Source organism: Pipistrellus hanaki (assembly GCF_964339955.1).
Source record: "Pipistrellus hanaki genome assembly, chromosome: 5".
Taxonomy (NCBI): Eukaryota; Metazoa; Chordata; class Mammalia; order Chiroptera; family Vespertilionidae; genus Pipistrellus; species Pipistrellus hanaki.
Genome location: NC_140507.1, coordinates 48,583,017 through 48,600,081, shown reverse-complemented (window position 1 = coordinate 48,600,081; position 17,065 = coordinate 48,583,017). Strand labels below are relative to the sequence as shown.

General features: G+C 37.2%; 2 protein-coding genes across 3 annotated transcripts in view; one reads left to right on the top strand and one right to left on the bottom strand.

The window, feature by feature from the left end:
• Positions 1-17,065, top strand: part of TTC29 (tetratricopeptide repeat domain 29) — a 540,856-nt gene that overhangs the window by 44,436 nt on the left and 479,355 nt on the right. The window lies entirely within an intron of this gene.
• EDNRA (endothelin receptor type A) overlaps positions 101-17,065 on the bottom strand; it is a 44,581-nt gene continuing 27,616 nt past the window's right edge. For both annotated transcript variants that reach the window (XM_084884294.1, XM_084884295.1), the window contains exons 4-8: positions 10,095-10,293; positions 6,872-7,024; positions 2,924-3,057; positions 2,403-2,511; positions 101-1,034 (exon numbers count right to left, since the gene is read on the bottom strand). In XM_084884294.1, the coding sequence (XP_084740420.1) occupies positions 894-1,034; positions 2,403-2,511; positions 2,924-3,057; positions 6,872-7,024; positions 10,095-10,293 (736 nt within the window). In that variant the 3' untranslated portion in view covers positions 101-893. The remainder of the gene's footprint in view (positions 1,035-2,402; positions 2,512-2,923; positions 3,058-6,871; positions 7,025-10,094; positions 10,294-17,065) is intronic.

The window sequence follows — 17,065 nt, the reverse complement described above, 5'->3', positions numbered from 1 at the left end:
CTTGGGTATAGTTAAACAACATGTACCTTTATATTTTGGTATATGATATTGATTGTACATAAAATACATTAAAAATAGATTGGGCTTATGAAAAATAGAATTATTTGATTCAAGCATTATTTTATTAAAATTTAACATGAAAAAATGTTCAGGATCTCCTGTAATGAAACACCATAAAAAAATAGATCCTTAAAAATTATTTGAATAGCAGCTTTAAACTGCCATGTGTGGTTATCAGTTTGTGCTTTAGTCTTGTATTTGTTGCAGCTTGAAAATTTATGTTAAACACCGCCCCCACAGTGGCATGAGAAACATTAACCTAATTGTTCACTAAATTGTTTTACTTTTTTTTTTTTTTAAATGAACTCAAATATTATTTTTAGGCTACTATACAGTTAAAAATACTGGCACTGAATGACATTTCAAAATTAAGGTGACTTATGCCCATACTGTGTTTGCAAAACACACAAACAAAAAAACCACTAAAAAAATCTCTATTTTATAATCTCCAAACTTTCATGGTGACCAGTTCTCATTAAACATTTGGCAGAACAGCCATGAAAGCTAGTCATGTTCGTGAAAACGATTTTCATGCAAATGTAGTAAATATCTTTCTGGTTTCACTTAACGGTCTCCCTTTCCCCTGCCAACTCTTACCATTTTTTTAGTGTTGAATATAACATACAGAATATGCAAATTAGATAAATTAAAGAAGTAAGATTCATTGAATTTGTGGGCACGAACCAGTCCACTCTCTGATGTTTTGGAAAGCATTTTCCGGGCGTGGGTCTGAGTCAGGGGAGAAGAGACTTCTGGAGACATAGTGGCGGTGTGATTTTTTTCCCTCCTCCAATAAGGTTTGAAGGAATACTGATTAATGTTTCTTAATATGTCTAGTTTATACTATCCTTGTGGCTGCTCCTCTCTGTGTTGTGGTTGTTCTGTTCGTGGTTCTTCCACTGGATGCTGGTTCCATTCATGGGGACTGAGGTCATCAGACTTTTGGACTGGTAACAGCAGCAGCAGAGGCAAGACTGGGAAAAGAAACAGATGCTAAAAGGCATGACATGTGTTATGTTCCTACCAACAAGGGGTAAATGTCCACCACATACATTTGAGGACAGAATGTGAATCTTCACAGTAACCTAGGGTATGGAGTCTGTAACCCCTAGGTAGAAGCTAAATTGTCCATTCTAGTGCAAATAAATATATCCCCTGCTTCTTTTTTAAATTCTAAGTCAAAGAGGGAAGCAGTTATGATCAGAGGAAGAATACTCTATGACTTGGGGTGGGCATGAATGGGAGGCTAGGAGGGGCCTAGCATTTCTTCAGTGTGCACCACTGGTGTGGCTCTCTGCATTGTACACCTCTCACCTGATGCTCACAGCGCTAGGTGGTAGTTGCTATTTTCCTATCAAGTTGTATGAAACTATATACCAAGTTTCATATATTGTATAATTCTCCTTTTAGATTGTAAGTTCCATGAGGGCAGTCACTGTGTTTTTTTCCTGTCCACTCTATCCCAAGTAATAATAAAGTCATACTTAGCACTTATTATTGTTTCAAGCACTTAACATACATTAACCCACTGAATCCTACTTATGAGATAGATATTGTGATTGTCTGATTTTACAGACCAGCAAACGAAGGAAGCAGGAAGGGCACCATCCAGACCTGCGTTTGTCAGTAAGTGCAGAGCTCTGATGCAAATCAAGATTATTTGCTTCTTGAGCCTGCACCCTTGATCTCTATGCTACTCTTCCTAAAATGTACCAGAAGCTAACATCCTGGCTAGAGATAACAGAATCCAGTTTGGATTAATTCTATGCTAAAATCATTCCAGGAACTGTGCTTGGAGCTTCTGGAAGAAGCTGGTTTATCTACAAGAAGGTTTGAAGAACACAAGGAAACTGATTTCAAATGCGATTACGTTAGTTCAGATTTCCCAAGCATTATGTATTTACTTGTTTTGAAATGGCTATTACTAAATATACTATTAAGTAGCATTTAGAAAGAGCTTTCTTAACAATAGAGTTTATGTTTTGCTGAGATTGGTGTTAAAATCTAAAAAAATATAAGGAAGAAATAGGATTTATGTATTTTTTATGGCCTGCAGCTCAAATTTGAGCCTTTCTTCTTAAAGGAGGGTACTAAATTGAGATGTTATTAAGTTAATTATTTTTAATTTTAACCTCTTAATATGTTGTTGTCTGAATAGATATTGCTTTTTTTTTTTAATGCTGACAATGTAACCATCTTTCTGGTTAAAATATGATTTTCACTTATCTACTGAAAAGTATAGCTGATGAAAGTAATATTTATAATTGGGAATTAGCCATGCCTCTTGGCTAGTTAATATACTTATTTGATTTTCCTTAAAAATACTTGCAAAACAGTCTTACCTGAAAACAATTTTTAAATTTCTTGCTCACAAAATATAGAGCTATTGGGTTTATACATGAATTCATAGTTGCCAAGTTAATGCCAATGTAATCCATGAGCAGCAAGAAACTAGAGCAAAGGAAAAATAATAGAATAATTAGCACATAATGTTTTCAAAACTGCAAACTAGCATTTATCCCTAGAATAAGCATTTTTCTTGCCCAGAAGCCATTTCTCACAGGTAGCAGTCAGAATTTTTTAAAAGTCCTTGTTTAAATGGCACTCTTAGTTCTGCAAAACATTTACTTGCCACTTGGTTAGCTCAAATTATTATGCACAGCCTCAGGAGGGGAGCAGCAAGATTATAGACATGGATTGCACAAATTTTGGGATCAGTTATGAGTTATGTCAGCTAAAGAGGAAATAATAAACTTTGCAGTTTTAATTTTTCAGGGCTAACGAGAATGTAGACTAGATGGTTTTGTAAAAGTATCATAAATGTGAAAATCAGAGAAACTCCAATTTCCTAATAGGATCATACCTAAGTAATTCACATCGGTTCTTGTCCATCTCATTATACACGGTTTTCTTCAAAATACGGCTTAAATGAAGAGGAAACCAGCAAAGAGCAAAAATTACAACCAAGCAGAAAACTGTTTTTGCCACTTCTCGACGCTAAAGGAAAGTGAGGGAAAAAAAAAGTACAGTAAATTCATTGTTTTCCAGCTAGATAAAAGAACCATATAACAAGGAAGTAGTTGAGAGCAGAGAAAGAATAGCTCAAAGAGGAGCCAGAACAGTATGCCTCACATAACCTCCACCTCTTTAAGATTTAGAGTCCAACTTCATTAAGGATTTGCTACTGATTCTTTTGGGCAACTGCCACGAAGGACGGTGGCTTCAGGTTGGTTAATAGGACCAGGGCAGAGATTCTATGGCAGGGAGAGATGGGAACTGGCTGGAGTAGAGCCAACACTGTGGGTGTGCCTGCATACATGTGTGTGTGTGTGGGGGGTGTGTGTGTGTACGCACACACACACATGCACATGTGGCAAATATATGGGGGAAAGCATTATCTAAAAGCATTAATAACAGGTAACTAACTAGCATTAATTACAGCATAACAGTCAAAGTGACTGAACTCACCATGTTAAAGAATGGACAAATCTGAAAAGATGTTTGAAAACAAAATAGGCATAGGAATTAGAAAAGAAAAAGCAACAGAAGCCTGGCTGGTGTTGCTCAGTGGTTGAGTGTCAACCTATGAACCAGGAAGTCATGGTTTGATTCTCGGTCAACGCACATGCCTGGGTTGCAGACTCAGTCCCCAGTGGGGATTGTGTAGGAGTCAGAGGATCAATGATTCTCTGTTATCATTGATGTTTCTATCGGTCTCTCCTTCTCCCTTCCTCGCTAAAATAAATAAAAGTATATTTAAAAAACAACAAAAATCACCAACACAGCAATATGTTTTTTCCACTTCTTGATCCTTAAGAAAGCTAGCATTGGGATATTTTTGCTTTTAAAATATTTTATTAATGACATGTTTCCAAAAGACTTATTATTTGCAAACATAGGGGTGAGGGTAAAGGATTATAAGCAATGATGATGAGAAAACCTAGGACGTGCTGACCTTGGAGTGACTTTAGTTGAAGGTTTACATACTTTCAAGTCTGCACAGGATCAGGAAAATCACAGGTTAGAGATTATCAGCAACCAGTTCTTTGTGTGCATTATGCTTGAGTATTATAGTGCATGCATTTAGAAGGCTAACTAGGAACATAAAATGTAACTTGTCTGTAACTGGGATCAGTTAATGTCAAAATAAAACTGATTGAAAACAGGGTTTGGAAGGGTAATGCTGGTTCAACCAAGAGCATCTAGCATTAAGTATAGAAAGCCTAAGCCAACCCACATGATTAATACAGTTGTTTAAAAAGATTTGGGGGGCAGTTTTCACAAATTGCTACTCTAACTCAAAGAACAGAGTTCTTGAATCTTTTTGGAGCTATTGGGCTAGCTGGGATATACTTCAGAGAACACATAAAACGAGTAATGATTGAGAGAAATAAAGAATTCCAATCTGCAGGAATGGGAGATTATTTTAAAGGATCATTTTGTGTACACAGAAAGACAGTGTTCCCAAAAAATAAAAAAGGGGAAGTATGGCTTAGTAAAATAACAGTTATCTAGTAGCAAAACTATTTCAGTTTGAGCAATGGAAAAAGATTTTAAAGTATAAAGATGTAGGTCCATCCACCCACCTCTTTGATGATCCCAGAGGTGATCATCAAAGGAGATAATGCTCAGAGGAGATAACCTCTCCCCTAACACCCTACTTTTTTTTCTGCCTGGAAATCAGATATAAGGGTAGAGCTGTAGTTGTTGTCTGTGATAATGAAAGGTCAGCAAAATAGCAGACAACCTGCCCATGAGTCTCTTTACCACTGAATCAATGACATCTGAACTTTTTACTGTGGGAGAAAGATAAATCCCTCCTTGGTCTACTCAGTGTTATTTTGTTTTTGCTACCAGCATCCAAACACAATTCCTAACTTATAAAATTGTTGTCAGCATAATGAAGAGAAACTTGAGAAACATACAAGAAGCAAGACCAAGAGCACAATAGGCTAGCAGTCGAAGGCTGGCAGGGCTTTGCACTCTGAGCTAGTTTCCCCATAGTCCCACTTGAAGGCCTTCCAGCCAGGCTTGCTCTTCTACTCTTAGAACCTGCTACAGCTTAGAGTGGGACACAAAGGAATGTCTACGCTGCATGAGGACCAAGTTTTGGATTCTAATTTTCATTTGGTTGAGCCACTCTCCTAATCACCTGTATAATAAGGATAATGCCTGCCTTGCCTATCCCACATATGCTTGGATGAATCAAATAAGAAGATAACATGGAAATGCTCTACAAAATTAAAAATGCTATGTAAATGTGAAGCATCATCATATTATTATTGTTTCCAACCCCTATTGAATTATTTTCAGAACAGATACCACTTATAGCTTAAACAGGTTCAATCATGGTGCTATTAAAAAAAATCAACATTTAAAACACTGTTTTTCACAAATCTATTCTAATTAATTATTTCTCTTGCAGGAGTGAGAGGTAATAATTGCTTAATATGTTTCACATCAGGAGTACTTGAAATTTTCATGCTTGAACAATCATCCTAGTTTCTCAATATAATTTTCCTATTAAATTTCAATAGGAGGTAATAGCTACCATTTGTATGGCATGTTAGATTTTTATAAAGTATTTGTATGCATATTATTTCCTTTGATTCCTATAATAACATTGATTTATATGCTATTATGCCCAATTTACAGATAAGGAGCTGAAGCTCAGAAAAATTAGTAAAGTAGTTGAAAAGAGCTGCTGTTGAAGAATGATGCTTGTGTATTGTAATTATATAGGGTGGATTTACAGGCTCCATATGAAACTCACATTAAATTTTGCTGTGGTGGGGTGTCCTTCTCTGCTGGGACTCAGAACTTACTTATAGTCCTGGTTTTACTCTTCGAATAAATACCTATGAACTTCTTCTGAGTACTTACTATGAATTGTACTTACTATTAGACACCCTACATGCATTAGGTAACCCCTTGATGTCTTATTATATATTTTTAAGAGGAACTAGAAGCTCAGAGAGATTAAGCAATTTCCCCAATGCCACAGAGCCAGCAAGTAAGTGTAAGACCCAAGTTTCCCCCGCTAAAGCTCTGTTCTACTTATTGCCCTGGAGGGACTAACAGCAGCCTCCTACTGACATATTCAAATTCATTCTAGAACTTTGGTCGCTCCAAAATTTGACCTCTTCAAATATATAGGATCACATTTCTTGTCAAGAGTCTCATCTTTGATGTTGTTGATGTTGCTCTAATGAGGTTCATCTCCTTTCTCACTCCCCAAATGGGTGGTTTCTGTGCCATATTATAACTAGACCCCTATTTTCCCACCTGAAGTACCTGCTGGCCTCTTCTATCCCATCAAACCCATTTATCTTCCATGAACAATTCAACCCCCCTCATCCATGAACAGTTTTTCCGTGACAAACTGGATTTCTATAGCATAGGCTACTTTTGCCATACCATGTGATTCTATTTTCCAGGTTTGTAATTTGTTTCCACAACAATATTGCAAAGCCTGCTAGGGGAGACAGTAATATGCATCTTTTTTGTCTTGGCACAGTTCCAAGCCAAATTCAATGGATACACACACAAACACATCTGGTCAATACACTCTTGGCAAAACCAATAAATAGTTCCTCCATTTGGGCCCAGTAACCAGGTAGGCTCCCTATTTCACAAAAGAAATACCTAATACAGTACCATAACTATAAAGAAAACAAGACATGCAAACAAATAAGACAGTATTTTTATTTTCAGGAAAGCAGGCTAAATCTTGAAATACAGTAATTGTAGGCCTTTTGTTGTGAAGGACAGTATAGTCTTGGCCAGATTTTCATAATCGTATTACATTTACCTGTTTAAGATGTTCACTGAGGGCAATTCTCAAACTTCCATTCCTTCTGTTTAACATCTCACAAGTCATGAGGGTATAGAAGATTGCGGTGCACACCAAGGGCATGCAGAAGTAGAAGCCAAACAGCCACCAGTCCTTCACATCTTGGTAGAACTGTAAATGAAGAAGAGGGAGAAGGAGGGTGCTGTATAACATTAATTAACTGTGTAGTGCCTCTGGGTCCTTAAAAATCTTCATTTTTGCAGATACATTTGTATATTCATTCTCTCTTATTGTGGCAATGAGCTTGGGGATGGTTATCAAAACCCAATTAAATTGGCAATTCTGGAAGTTATCCTGGCTTTATAAAATAGCACATGAATAAGCTGCATTAAAAAAGATACATTTTATAAACTGAAGTTGGTTTTAATTGTACAAGGGAAGAGCCCTAATCAATAAAAAGAATTCCTTTCCAAAGCTCACAAAACAATTCTGAGACATACAGAATATATATTTATCTTTATTAGTGAGCCTCAAAATGTTGCTAATATCTGGTTTACTTTTGGCTATTTCGGTCAAAGTGTGAATATCTTGTTTGGAAACAGGGAAGGTTATGAATGGCTTATCTGTGTAGCTTTGGTTACCAGGAGTTAACCCTTTGCCTGGTATGCCTGCTATGTGACCTCTTAGCTAGCCAGTTTGAGCCATAAATAATCACGACCCTTCTCACTCTTTTTAATACTTACCACCTGGAAACTATCAAGACAGATTACCTTATCTGAAGGCATATTTGGCATGATCTCCCTGTAGTCAGGTGTTGTAAATACCAGGATTACTCACTTTTTATGTCTTTTTAAAGAATAAAATTTAATACCCTATAAAAATGGAAATTGGAAAATTATATATACATTCTTCTTCCCACTAAATTAATTATCAACTCGGGGAAGAAATGCTTTTCTTTTCCTTATTCTCTCTCCTCAGATTGTTTATTTACTATGGATAATGCAGCCTCCTATAATATCTTAGTTCCCACAGTAAAAATTAATCATGTTGCTCTGTGAAAAACTAGACAACTTCTGAATATAGAAAGAGTCACAGTGGGATACATTTATAGCATGTTTATTAAAATAATCTATAAATGGTTCCTGAGGAAAAAAAGTTCTGGGCAGAGGTTCCTAACTATTTTTATGCCATAGACCTTGGAAGTCTGCGGAAGACTGTAATCCTTTCTGGGAATACTATCTTCACATGTATAAGATTGAAATATGTATGATTATAATGGAAACTAGTTACACAGAAACAGTATCAAAACATTAAAAATAAGAATTTGATATAGTAATATAGGTGTTTATTAACAAATTAAATGACAAATCCAATGGTAGTTCTAATAACTATCAGAATGTTGAAGCAATGACGACTATAAATGATATTGCAAGATTACACAAACGTTATATTGTATGAAAATATATTATTTCTATTAGTGAAAAAATACTGTTTTTATTTCTGTTAAATACTATTGTAGTTTGTTGCCTATATTCATAATAGAAAGAAGTGATACATTTTAGCTATTAGGAAAATCAACATGCCATTTCTTTCTCATTCAAGTGAACAGACCTCTGGATTTTAACTTCAGGTTAAGTCAAACTCCCTTTTTATGCAGATCTTTCCCTATCTACGTCACACTGTAGAAAGACTTCTCTAGTGAGCTTAAAAAGCAAATAGAAAAAAAAAAAATCAGGACTCTCCTTTAAGTACAATACAAACACTCCTTTAAGTACCCTCTTCAGTTTGTATCCTCTTCTTCCAGGTGCATTGCTGGCTGGTGTGAATGCCCAAATGCAGCCTGAAAGATGACCCCCCTAAGGGGCTTGGACAGAGTACCCTGCCCCCTCCATGGCAGAAGCCTTTAGAGAAAGGGGTCACAAATTCCGTTTGAACTGATGTCATCAGCAAGGGCATGGGGTGGGGGTGGAGGGGCTCCCCCTAGTTTGTTAGAGCAAAGTGTAGGAGAAAGTATGGAACAAAGAATAAGAATAAAATTGGAGAAAAAAATAATGAAAAACAGGAGGAGAAAGAGAATCTCAAATTGAAAAAAAATTATCACTTCATACTCATACCATTTTCTTGCCTGAAGGAAAAACCTTGCTTGACCATTTTATAAAGGAGACTCAGTCATTACAAAGTATTTCTTTTCATTTTGTCCAGTTCTAGTGATTAGTAAGTTCCTTATGTTGAGCCTCTTCTCTCTTAACATTTTATTCAGGAAAATTTAGATTGCTTATTTACACTGCCCAAATTCTGATAACCTCCTACAGACTGCTTTGTTTTCCACTGTAGAGATTTGACTTAATAAAAAAGTCAGTAGATAAACAGACCTTAATTTTAAGGTTGCCAATTTGGCAGCTTTCATGAATACTTTTAATTTTAAAATAAGAATGTCCAAGTAAGAAAACTGGTCAACTGTAAAACCACTAATTTTGTGAATTTTCCAAGTTAGGAAAACATACCTTGAGATGTCTGAAAGTGATTAAATGTGGAATCTGAGCTGCATGAAACTTACATCAAAGCACTAAATTATGCTGATTTCAATGAAATAGTTATCCTTTTGGTTTTCCTCCTCAGTCCACCTTTGACTAGTTTTGCAAAGGTAATATGCATTGTAAGTATGTTTCCTGATGCACACATGTGATTAGGCTTTTCAGAGAAATATTAATGTGACCAGGTATACTAAACAACAACAACAACTGAATTTGTTAAATGGAACACTTTTTAAAAAGTTCTGCAAATTTATATTATTTGTACATGTAAGTATAACTTCCTACCTACTTTGAGTTAGTAAATCTATCTTTAAAAAAATGTGTGAGTAACATATATTTCCCTGAGTAACCGAAAATAAGTATCAGCATGTCTGTCAGATGGAAGTTGTACTGTATTGTATTCCTCATTATAAAAACAAGTAGCACTTTATACATATGATCTCTCTTTTCTAATAAATGCATTTCAGAATCCTGAGCTTTTTGGTACAGAACAAAAGTTGTATCAACAGTTGTGCTATAAAAGTAAAAATAAAATAAATATTCTATTCAGGAAACTAAGCCCTGGTTTAACATCTACTTTTTATGCAATTAAAGAATATTTGACTGAACACTGGGCATCGCAGAGGTATCAACAAGTTGTGATGATGGTAAAGTAAAAGTGAAGACCACCTCCTCTCCCCAGTTAATTCCCTTTAAACTATTTGTACCTCCATGAACCGTGATGTGGCATTGAGCATACAGGTTTTATGCTGTTCACCCTTGTATTCAAAGGGCACCATGACAAAGCCAATTGCTTCAGGGATGGCCAGGATAAAAGAAAGGATCCAGATGGAGACAATCTCAATGGCAGTGACCAAGGGAATCCCAATTCCCTGAACACGACTCCAGGAAGCAACAGCTCTGTACCTGAAAATAAAAATGGAGAGATGGAACCAAGGTGTTAGAAAATTATGAATTGCTTAAATTAAAAAAAATTATAATTGTTGGCAGGCTCCTTCCCTTGGACAGTGGCCAACCATTGGCTTTTTAGGAACTTTCTTAGGAGTTCTTGTGTGAAAAACAAGTGGGACCGTTAAAAGTTCCACCAATTTGGAAATCAATTGCCTGGCAGGTCTGAGTCTGAACTCTTCATCTGGCATCTAGCATAATCTTGTGAGAATATAAAATGTGACAACATCAGATAGGAGTGTCTATGGTTGTTTCTTTTTAATTCCTCATCCAAGGATGTGTTTTTATTGATTTTAGAGAGAGAGGGAGGAAGAGAGAAACAATGTGTAAGGAAAACATCAATCATTTACTTTCCATTTGCACCATCTGACCAGGGATGGAACACACAACTTGCCTTGCTGGAAATCCAAACCTCAACCTTTCGGAGCATGGATGACACTCCAACCAACTGAGCCACACCAGCCAGGACAGCATGTCTATGTTTCTTAAGTGAGGAGGGGTAGAGGGGGGAAATTGGATTATAGAAGAGGTAGTGAAAGCTGCTGGTACTTGTAATGGTAATATCATACTCCTCTTTATATATTACAAAATAACAACATTTAAAAACTTATCTATTGGGAATGGGGGAATAAGGACAATTATGTGAGACCATATTCAATAAAAAAACAAAAACAAAAACAAAAAAACACAAAAAAACCTTATCTATGAAGTGTAGCTAGATATCCTTAAGTGAATAGTGGCCATAGATAGTCCATCATTTTTTTCTTTTGTTCTACCCTCAAAATATGATTACAGTGGACCTCTACCAGGTGGCAGTTTAAGTAAATAGAGAGTATTTCTGGTAAATATCAAAGAATGACTATATCACTTCCATTATGGTCCTGAGCTAGAATATATAAAAATGACTTAAAGATTCATTGATTTTTAATCTTTAGGATTCATAGTCTTATAGAAAAGAGTGGTTTTTATAGAAGCATAGAATATAAATGTAACTAAACAATTATGTCAATTAAAAAACAAATTGGCATTAATAAATTGTGTTTACCTTTTTTTTTTTTACTTTAATACTTCTGTGATAATAATCACATTTAAATGTTAAGTTTAAAGAAAGATTGGTTTCAGAAACTCTATGGTCTTTGATCTGATGTGATGGTCTGATGCTAACTACTTTCAGACTTAGTACTAAGAAATGACCTGTGATGTAGTATGGTATTTTTGTGGCTTCATTCTTGAAATTTTTGTTAATGTTGTAATGGAAAGGAAACATTCTCCTTTTTATAGCTTCATGAGATAGAGCCAGAAGTCTATAAAACAGATGAAGGCATTAGAGACAGGTACACATGGGCTTGCAGGATATGTGACTTAATGTGGAAGGTTAGTAAAGCCAGGCAACTTACAAGCTACCCATATCTACCAAGATGAGTCCCATCACTTATATTCAGTGTTCTGTCTCAGTATATCTTTAAGGTACTTCTGTGAAAGCACAGCTTCTTGGAATTATGCTATCTTGTTCTTCACTTTATATTAGAGTCTATAGTTTTGGTATGCACAATGATGCCACACGGGATATATATTGCACAATTTTCTGGAGAAATGTTTTGCAAAAAAAAATCTTAGGGTAAATAGTTTGGTGTGCAGTACAATCTCTAAAAAAGTCCAGATGAGTTCAGAATGGAATAAAATATAGCTCTGCAAAGAGACCAAGAAAATCCTTTTACGATATGGCCAAGATTGCATTTTTAAATTTATGGTTATTTCCAGTAAGATAAAGACTGCTATTTATTTTGCTACCCATTTCTGTTTACTTTTCCTTGTTGCCTTATTAGACTGGTAGCCTGAAGTTCAGTAAAAAAGAAATGGAGACTGAATGTCTATATCCCGAGGCTCTCAATAAGTTATACTATTTCTTCTCTCAGATCTGTTATCAAGAAAGGTGATTTAAATAAAATACTTTATCTCTTAAGGGAGTAAGAAAACCAGATGTCTTAGGCAGGATTGGAGATAGAAGGTGATTTAAATGTAGTCAACATGTTCTTATAATGAATATATTCAAAGACCATCTTCATTTTATAATGTGACATGAGTTCCCAGAATATGACATGTCTATAATCCAATGTAAATTAAATATTTAAAAACAAATAGAAGTAATTTTTAGTGTCTAGCTTAGTAAATTATTCATAATCAGTCTGCTCCTTCATTAACACACATGACTGAGAACTAGAATATTTTCCATTTGTCATCATAGTTGTCTTGATAAAATCTCTATGAAATGAGAAAACAACCATAGGAGCAATTAGAAACAATTGTGATGATGGAGGTGGGAAAGTTGTGGAAAATAAATGCTTGGATCCAAGATAATAGGAGAATAGGTGGATGTTACACTCACCTCCTCCCAGGACCAGACTGGAATTACAGCTAAAGGGTAGAGCAACCAACCTAAATAACCAATTGAAGGCTAGCTTAGAGAAGTCTTATAATCAAGGATTTGCAGAAGGGTGGAACTGGGGAAAGGGAGAGCCCCACTCCACCATGTGGCAGCTAAGATTTTGGAGGGATATCTCAGCTGAAAAGGTTCCTCCTGAGAAGTGTGAGATCTCAACCCCAAGCCAGGCTTCCCAGATCAGAGCACCAGAGCTAGGAAGACATGGTTGTGAAAATCAGTGGGGATTCTGTCTGTTAGGGGACCAAGAGAGTCTGCTAGGGACAGAGGCACAAAATCTCATTAAAGGGCCAAGGCACAAAATCTCATTCACAGCCACTCACCTTGGGCTCCAGCAGAGGGAGAGCAGATTGGACTAGAACCACGTGAGAAGAGACTGGGCTTTGTGGCTCTGAGAGAGAGCTAAAGGGATAGCTGCCAGTATCTCTGTACTGAGTCCCTCTCCCCACACCCCAGGCTGGAACACTCCCTTCCATATACATTAGCCTGAGGGAATGCGATTGCCTCACACTCTGGATTCCCTGTTGCACCACCTTGGGAGCTTGTGCCCTGCTGAGGAGTCAGCTGCCTGGGCTGGGTTGTAGAGGTCTGGGCAGACTAAGGGGTGTCAGTAACTTAGTTGAGTGGCTCTGAGTATCTCTCCCCCACCTTCCCTGAAGCCTGACTTGCACCTCTTTTTCATGGAAGATCCACTAGCCCCATCTTCTCAACTCTCAAAGACCTCCCCGCCCTCTCCACTCCAATCCAGTGACCAGCTTCAGAGAACACCAGAGAAAGATCCAGGTAGCTGGATCCTAGCCAGCAAGAGGGGTGGGGGGTGGCAGTTAGGGACGATTATGCTGGCATGCAGAGGCAGAGAGGGGCAATCAGGCCAGCAGGGTTGGCAGTAAGGGGTGAACAGGGAGGCAGGCAGGTGAGCGATTAGGAGCCAGCACTCTAAGAGGGATGTCTGAATGCCGGTTTAGGCCTGATCCTGGGGGGTCCTGTTTAGGCCTGATCCTGGGGATTAGAGAGGGTACAGGCTGGGCTGACAGTACCTGCCCCTGTGCACAAATTTCGTGCACCAGGCCTCTAGTCAATAAATAATGATACAAGAATAAACTCTGTGTTTCACAGTACTTACAACTGTATACTTATACTTTTACCCCACCCTGTATTTTTATAAATAGATTTTTTATCAAGGCCAGAGATGTTTAATTCATATTTTGAATCTTTACAGTATGGTCTAGTATGGTCATTAAATTTTTAAAAGTTTACTATTGAATGTATTTTTAAACAGTATAAAAAACTAATTCAAAAGATAACACTTCAACAAAATCTTTTATTTCTTCTTATTTTTTTGTCCATTTCTATTCTAATAAGCATAGTTTGAATATAAAAATCAGTTATAATTTTATTTTAGCTTTATTTACATTAGATTATAAAAAATCTCATGTTTCTACAGAGACATATCATTTATTAATTTAATGGCTACCCTGTATAATAAGATACTGATGCAATTTACTTAAATCTTTCTTTAATGTTCATAGTTCTAGTTTTTGAACGTTATGAATAACATACCTACAAATATTTTTTTCTTCCTTTGAATGATTCTCCAGGATTAATTATCTTGAGTGGGTAGAATTATTGAATTAAAGAAATAGAAAGGTAACTGAAGTATGTTAAAAAACCTTCCTACCAAGTGCCTATCAAAATTTACCTACATTAGAATTTATTATTTTTCTTTCAATTTTCCCACTTTCATGAGGTAAAGTGGCACTTCTGTCTTAACCTCTGCACATTTTTGATTAACAGCAAACCTGAATGTATTTGTAATGTTTGTTTATGATTTATGTCTCATGCGATATACAACCCAATTGCTACAGAAAGGTTTGGAGGCAAAATACTAGCATTGAGAATTTTAAAGAGAAGCACAGTGTGGTGGATTAAAAGATAGCTGCCCATAGACACAGACAGTAGTGTGGTGATGGCCAGAGGGAAGGAGGAGGTTGGGGGCTGGGTGGAGGTGGGCAAAGGGGAAGAAGATGGGGACATCTGTCATAATATCAACAGTAAAAACAAACTTAAAAATGATTTTAGAAAACATAAAAACAAAAATATAGCGGCAAATACTGTGATACTTTAAGTGAGCCCTTTAAGTTAGATGCAGCTGAAATGATGCTTTGCCACTAGTAGGTCTGGCCTCTAAGTAGAGCAACAGGTTCCCCTTGGAGCCCTGAGCTTGCTGGGCAGAATGTGTTGAGGGGCCCCAGACTACACGGAGAGGAAGATGGGCTCTGCTGAGCTTAGACTTCCAGTTTTTCTTGCCAACAGGCCAGACATGTGAGTCTTGCACCCAAGAGATGCTCATCTGCCAGCAGAAATCCACCAAGAGACCACAGTCAAAGTAGCAAGGATCAGAAGACTTGTCTGTGGTATGATAATAATAAAATTCTGGATCTTTTAAACCACTGTCTTGGGTAGTTGGTTATCAAAGAAAAATGAGCTAGCAAAATTAACCAGTTGCCTGGTTTTGACATTAGAATTAAGATAAAGAATGAATAACTATGTGAAATAGGGAACAGAAGCCCAAATGAGATCCGAAGTTTCCATACAACCAGCATTGGACTTTGTTCAGTCCCCATGTTCTCCCTTTGGCTCAGCCATTTCTTCCACATCCTCACTATTGTCATCCAGCAAAGGAAAACCATAGCACCAGGAGAATAAGGAGAAACTAAGTTCATGTCTAAATACAAATGAAGGTTTTTAGAAACTCCCCTTTGTGCTCCTTAAATTAGTATGAACCTTTGATAATATCACCGAGCCCACTGAGGAATTATTTGAAACTAGAGGCCCTGTGCATAAAATTCATGCATGGGGGACAGGGGAAGGGGAGAGGAGGGTTGTCCCTCAGCCCAGCCTACACTCTCTCCAATCTGGGACATAGCTCTTATAATCCAGGATGGCTGGCTCTGAACCACTATTCTGTCTGCCTGCCTGATTGCCCCTAACTGCTTCTGCCTGCCAGCCTGATCACTCCCTAACCACTCCCCTGCCAACCTGATTGCCCCTAATTGCCCTCCCCTGCTGACCTGGTCACCCTTAACTGCTGGCCTGGTGACCCCTAACTGTCCTCCTCTATAGGCCTGATTGCCCCCAACTGCCCTCCTTGCAGACCTAGTCCCTCCCAGCTGCCCTCCCTTGCAGGCCTGGTCCCCCCCAACTGTCCTCCCCTGCAGGCCTGGTCACCACTAAGTGCCCTCCTCTGCCCAGTCACCCCTAACTGCACTCCTCTGCAGGCCTGGTCCCCTCCAACTGCAACCCCTTGCAGGCCCGGTCCCTCCAAACTTCCCTCCCCTGCTGGCCATCTTGTGGCAGCCATCTTGTTTCCACATTGGGGCATCCATCTTGTGTTGGAGTGATGGTAAATTTGCATATTACATCTTTATTATATAGGATTATGGGATGAAGAATTGACATCAAATTTTGAATTTGAGACCTATCAAAGTTGCCTTATTAATCGATATTTGCAACTTTTCCAGTTGTTTAATTATACATCATTCTGGAGGAGTTGTTAAAGGAGTTTTATCTTTTTACAGCCTCCTACTCTAGGCAACTTTTAACTGGAAGTTGGAACTGTACCCATACCCTCTTACTGTTCTAACCTCCATTGCCTTCCACTTTAAATACAACTACTAACTTCAAAGAACAGCACTGAATTCTCCTCCCAAAACTCAAAGTTGCCACCTGCCTTGGCTGGATAGCTCAGTTAGTTTGAGCTTTGTCCCAATATAGGAAGGAAGGTTGAGATTTGAATACTCTGTCAGAATCAGCAAATGAATATGTTGGAATAACAAATAAGTGGAATAACAAATTGAGGTCTCTCTCTCTAAAAATCAATATATATATTTTTTAAATAGGTTTAAAAATCCATCACTTATGGCATGTAAGAATATATATTTTAATTATTGGCAATGGTTGATTATTCATATTTTGCTGGGAAAATTTATTCATTATAGAAATATACTTATAGGAATATACTTTTAGAAGTATACTACCTTAGCATTTAAAAAATTATTTCACTGATAAAGCTGAATTAGGGATCAAAATAGTTTTCTAAATTTCCTCAGTCTTTTTCTGACATTCTCACTTTATCTTTTTCTTAAGTGACTATGGATGTAAAATACAAATAAATAAGAGTTAGATTTGAGAAGGAATTAGTTAAAAGGTTAAACCTAGACAAGTCTAGAATGGAAATGAACAATGAAAACTTATCAACTTTTGTACAAGTCAAAAACATCTATTGTTTAC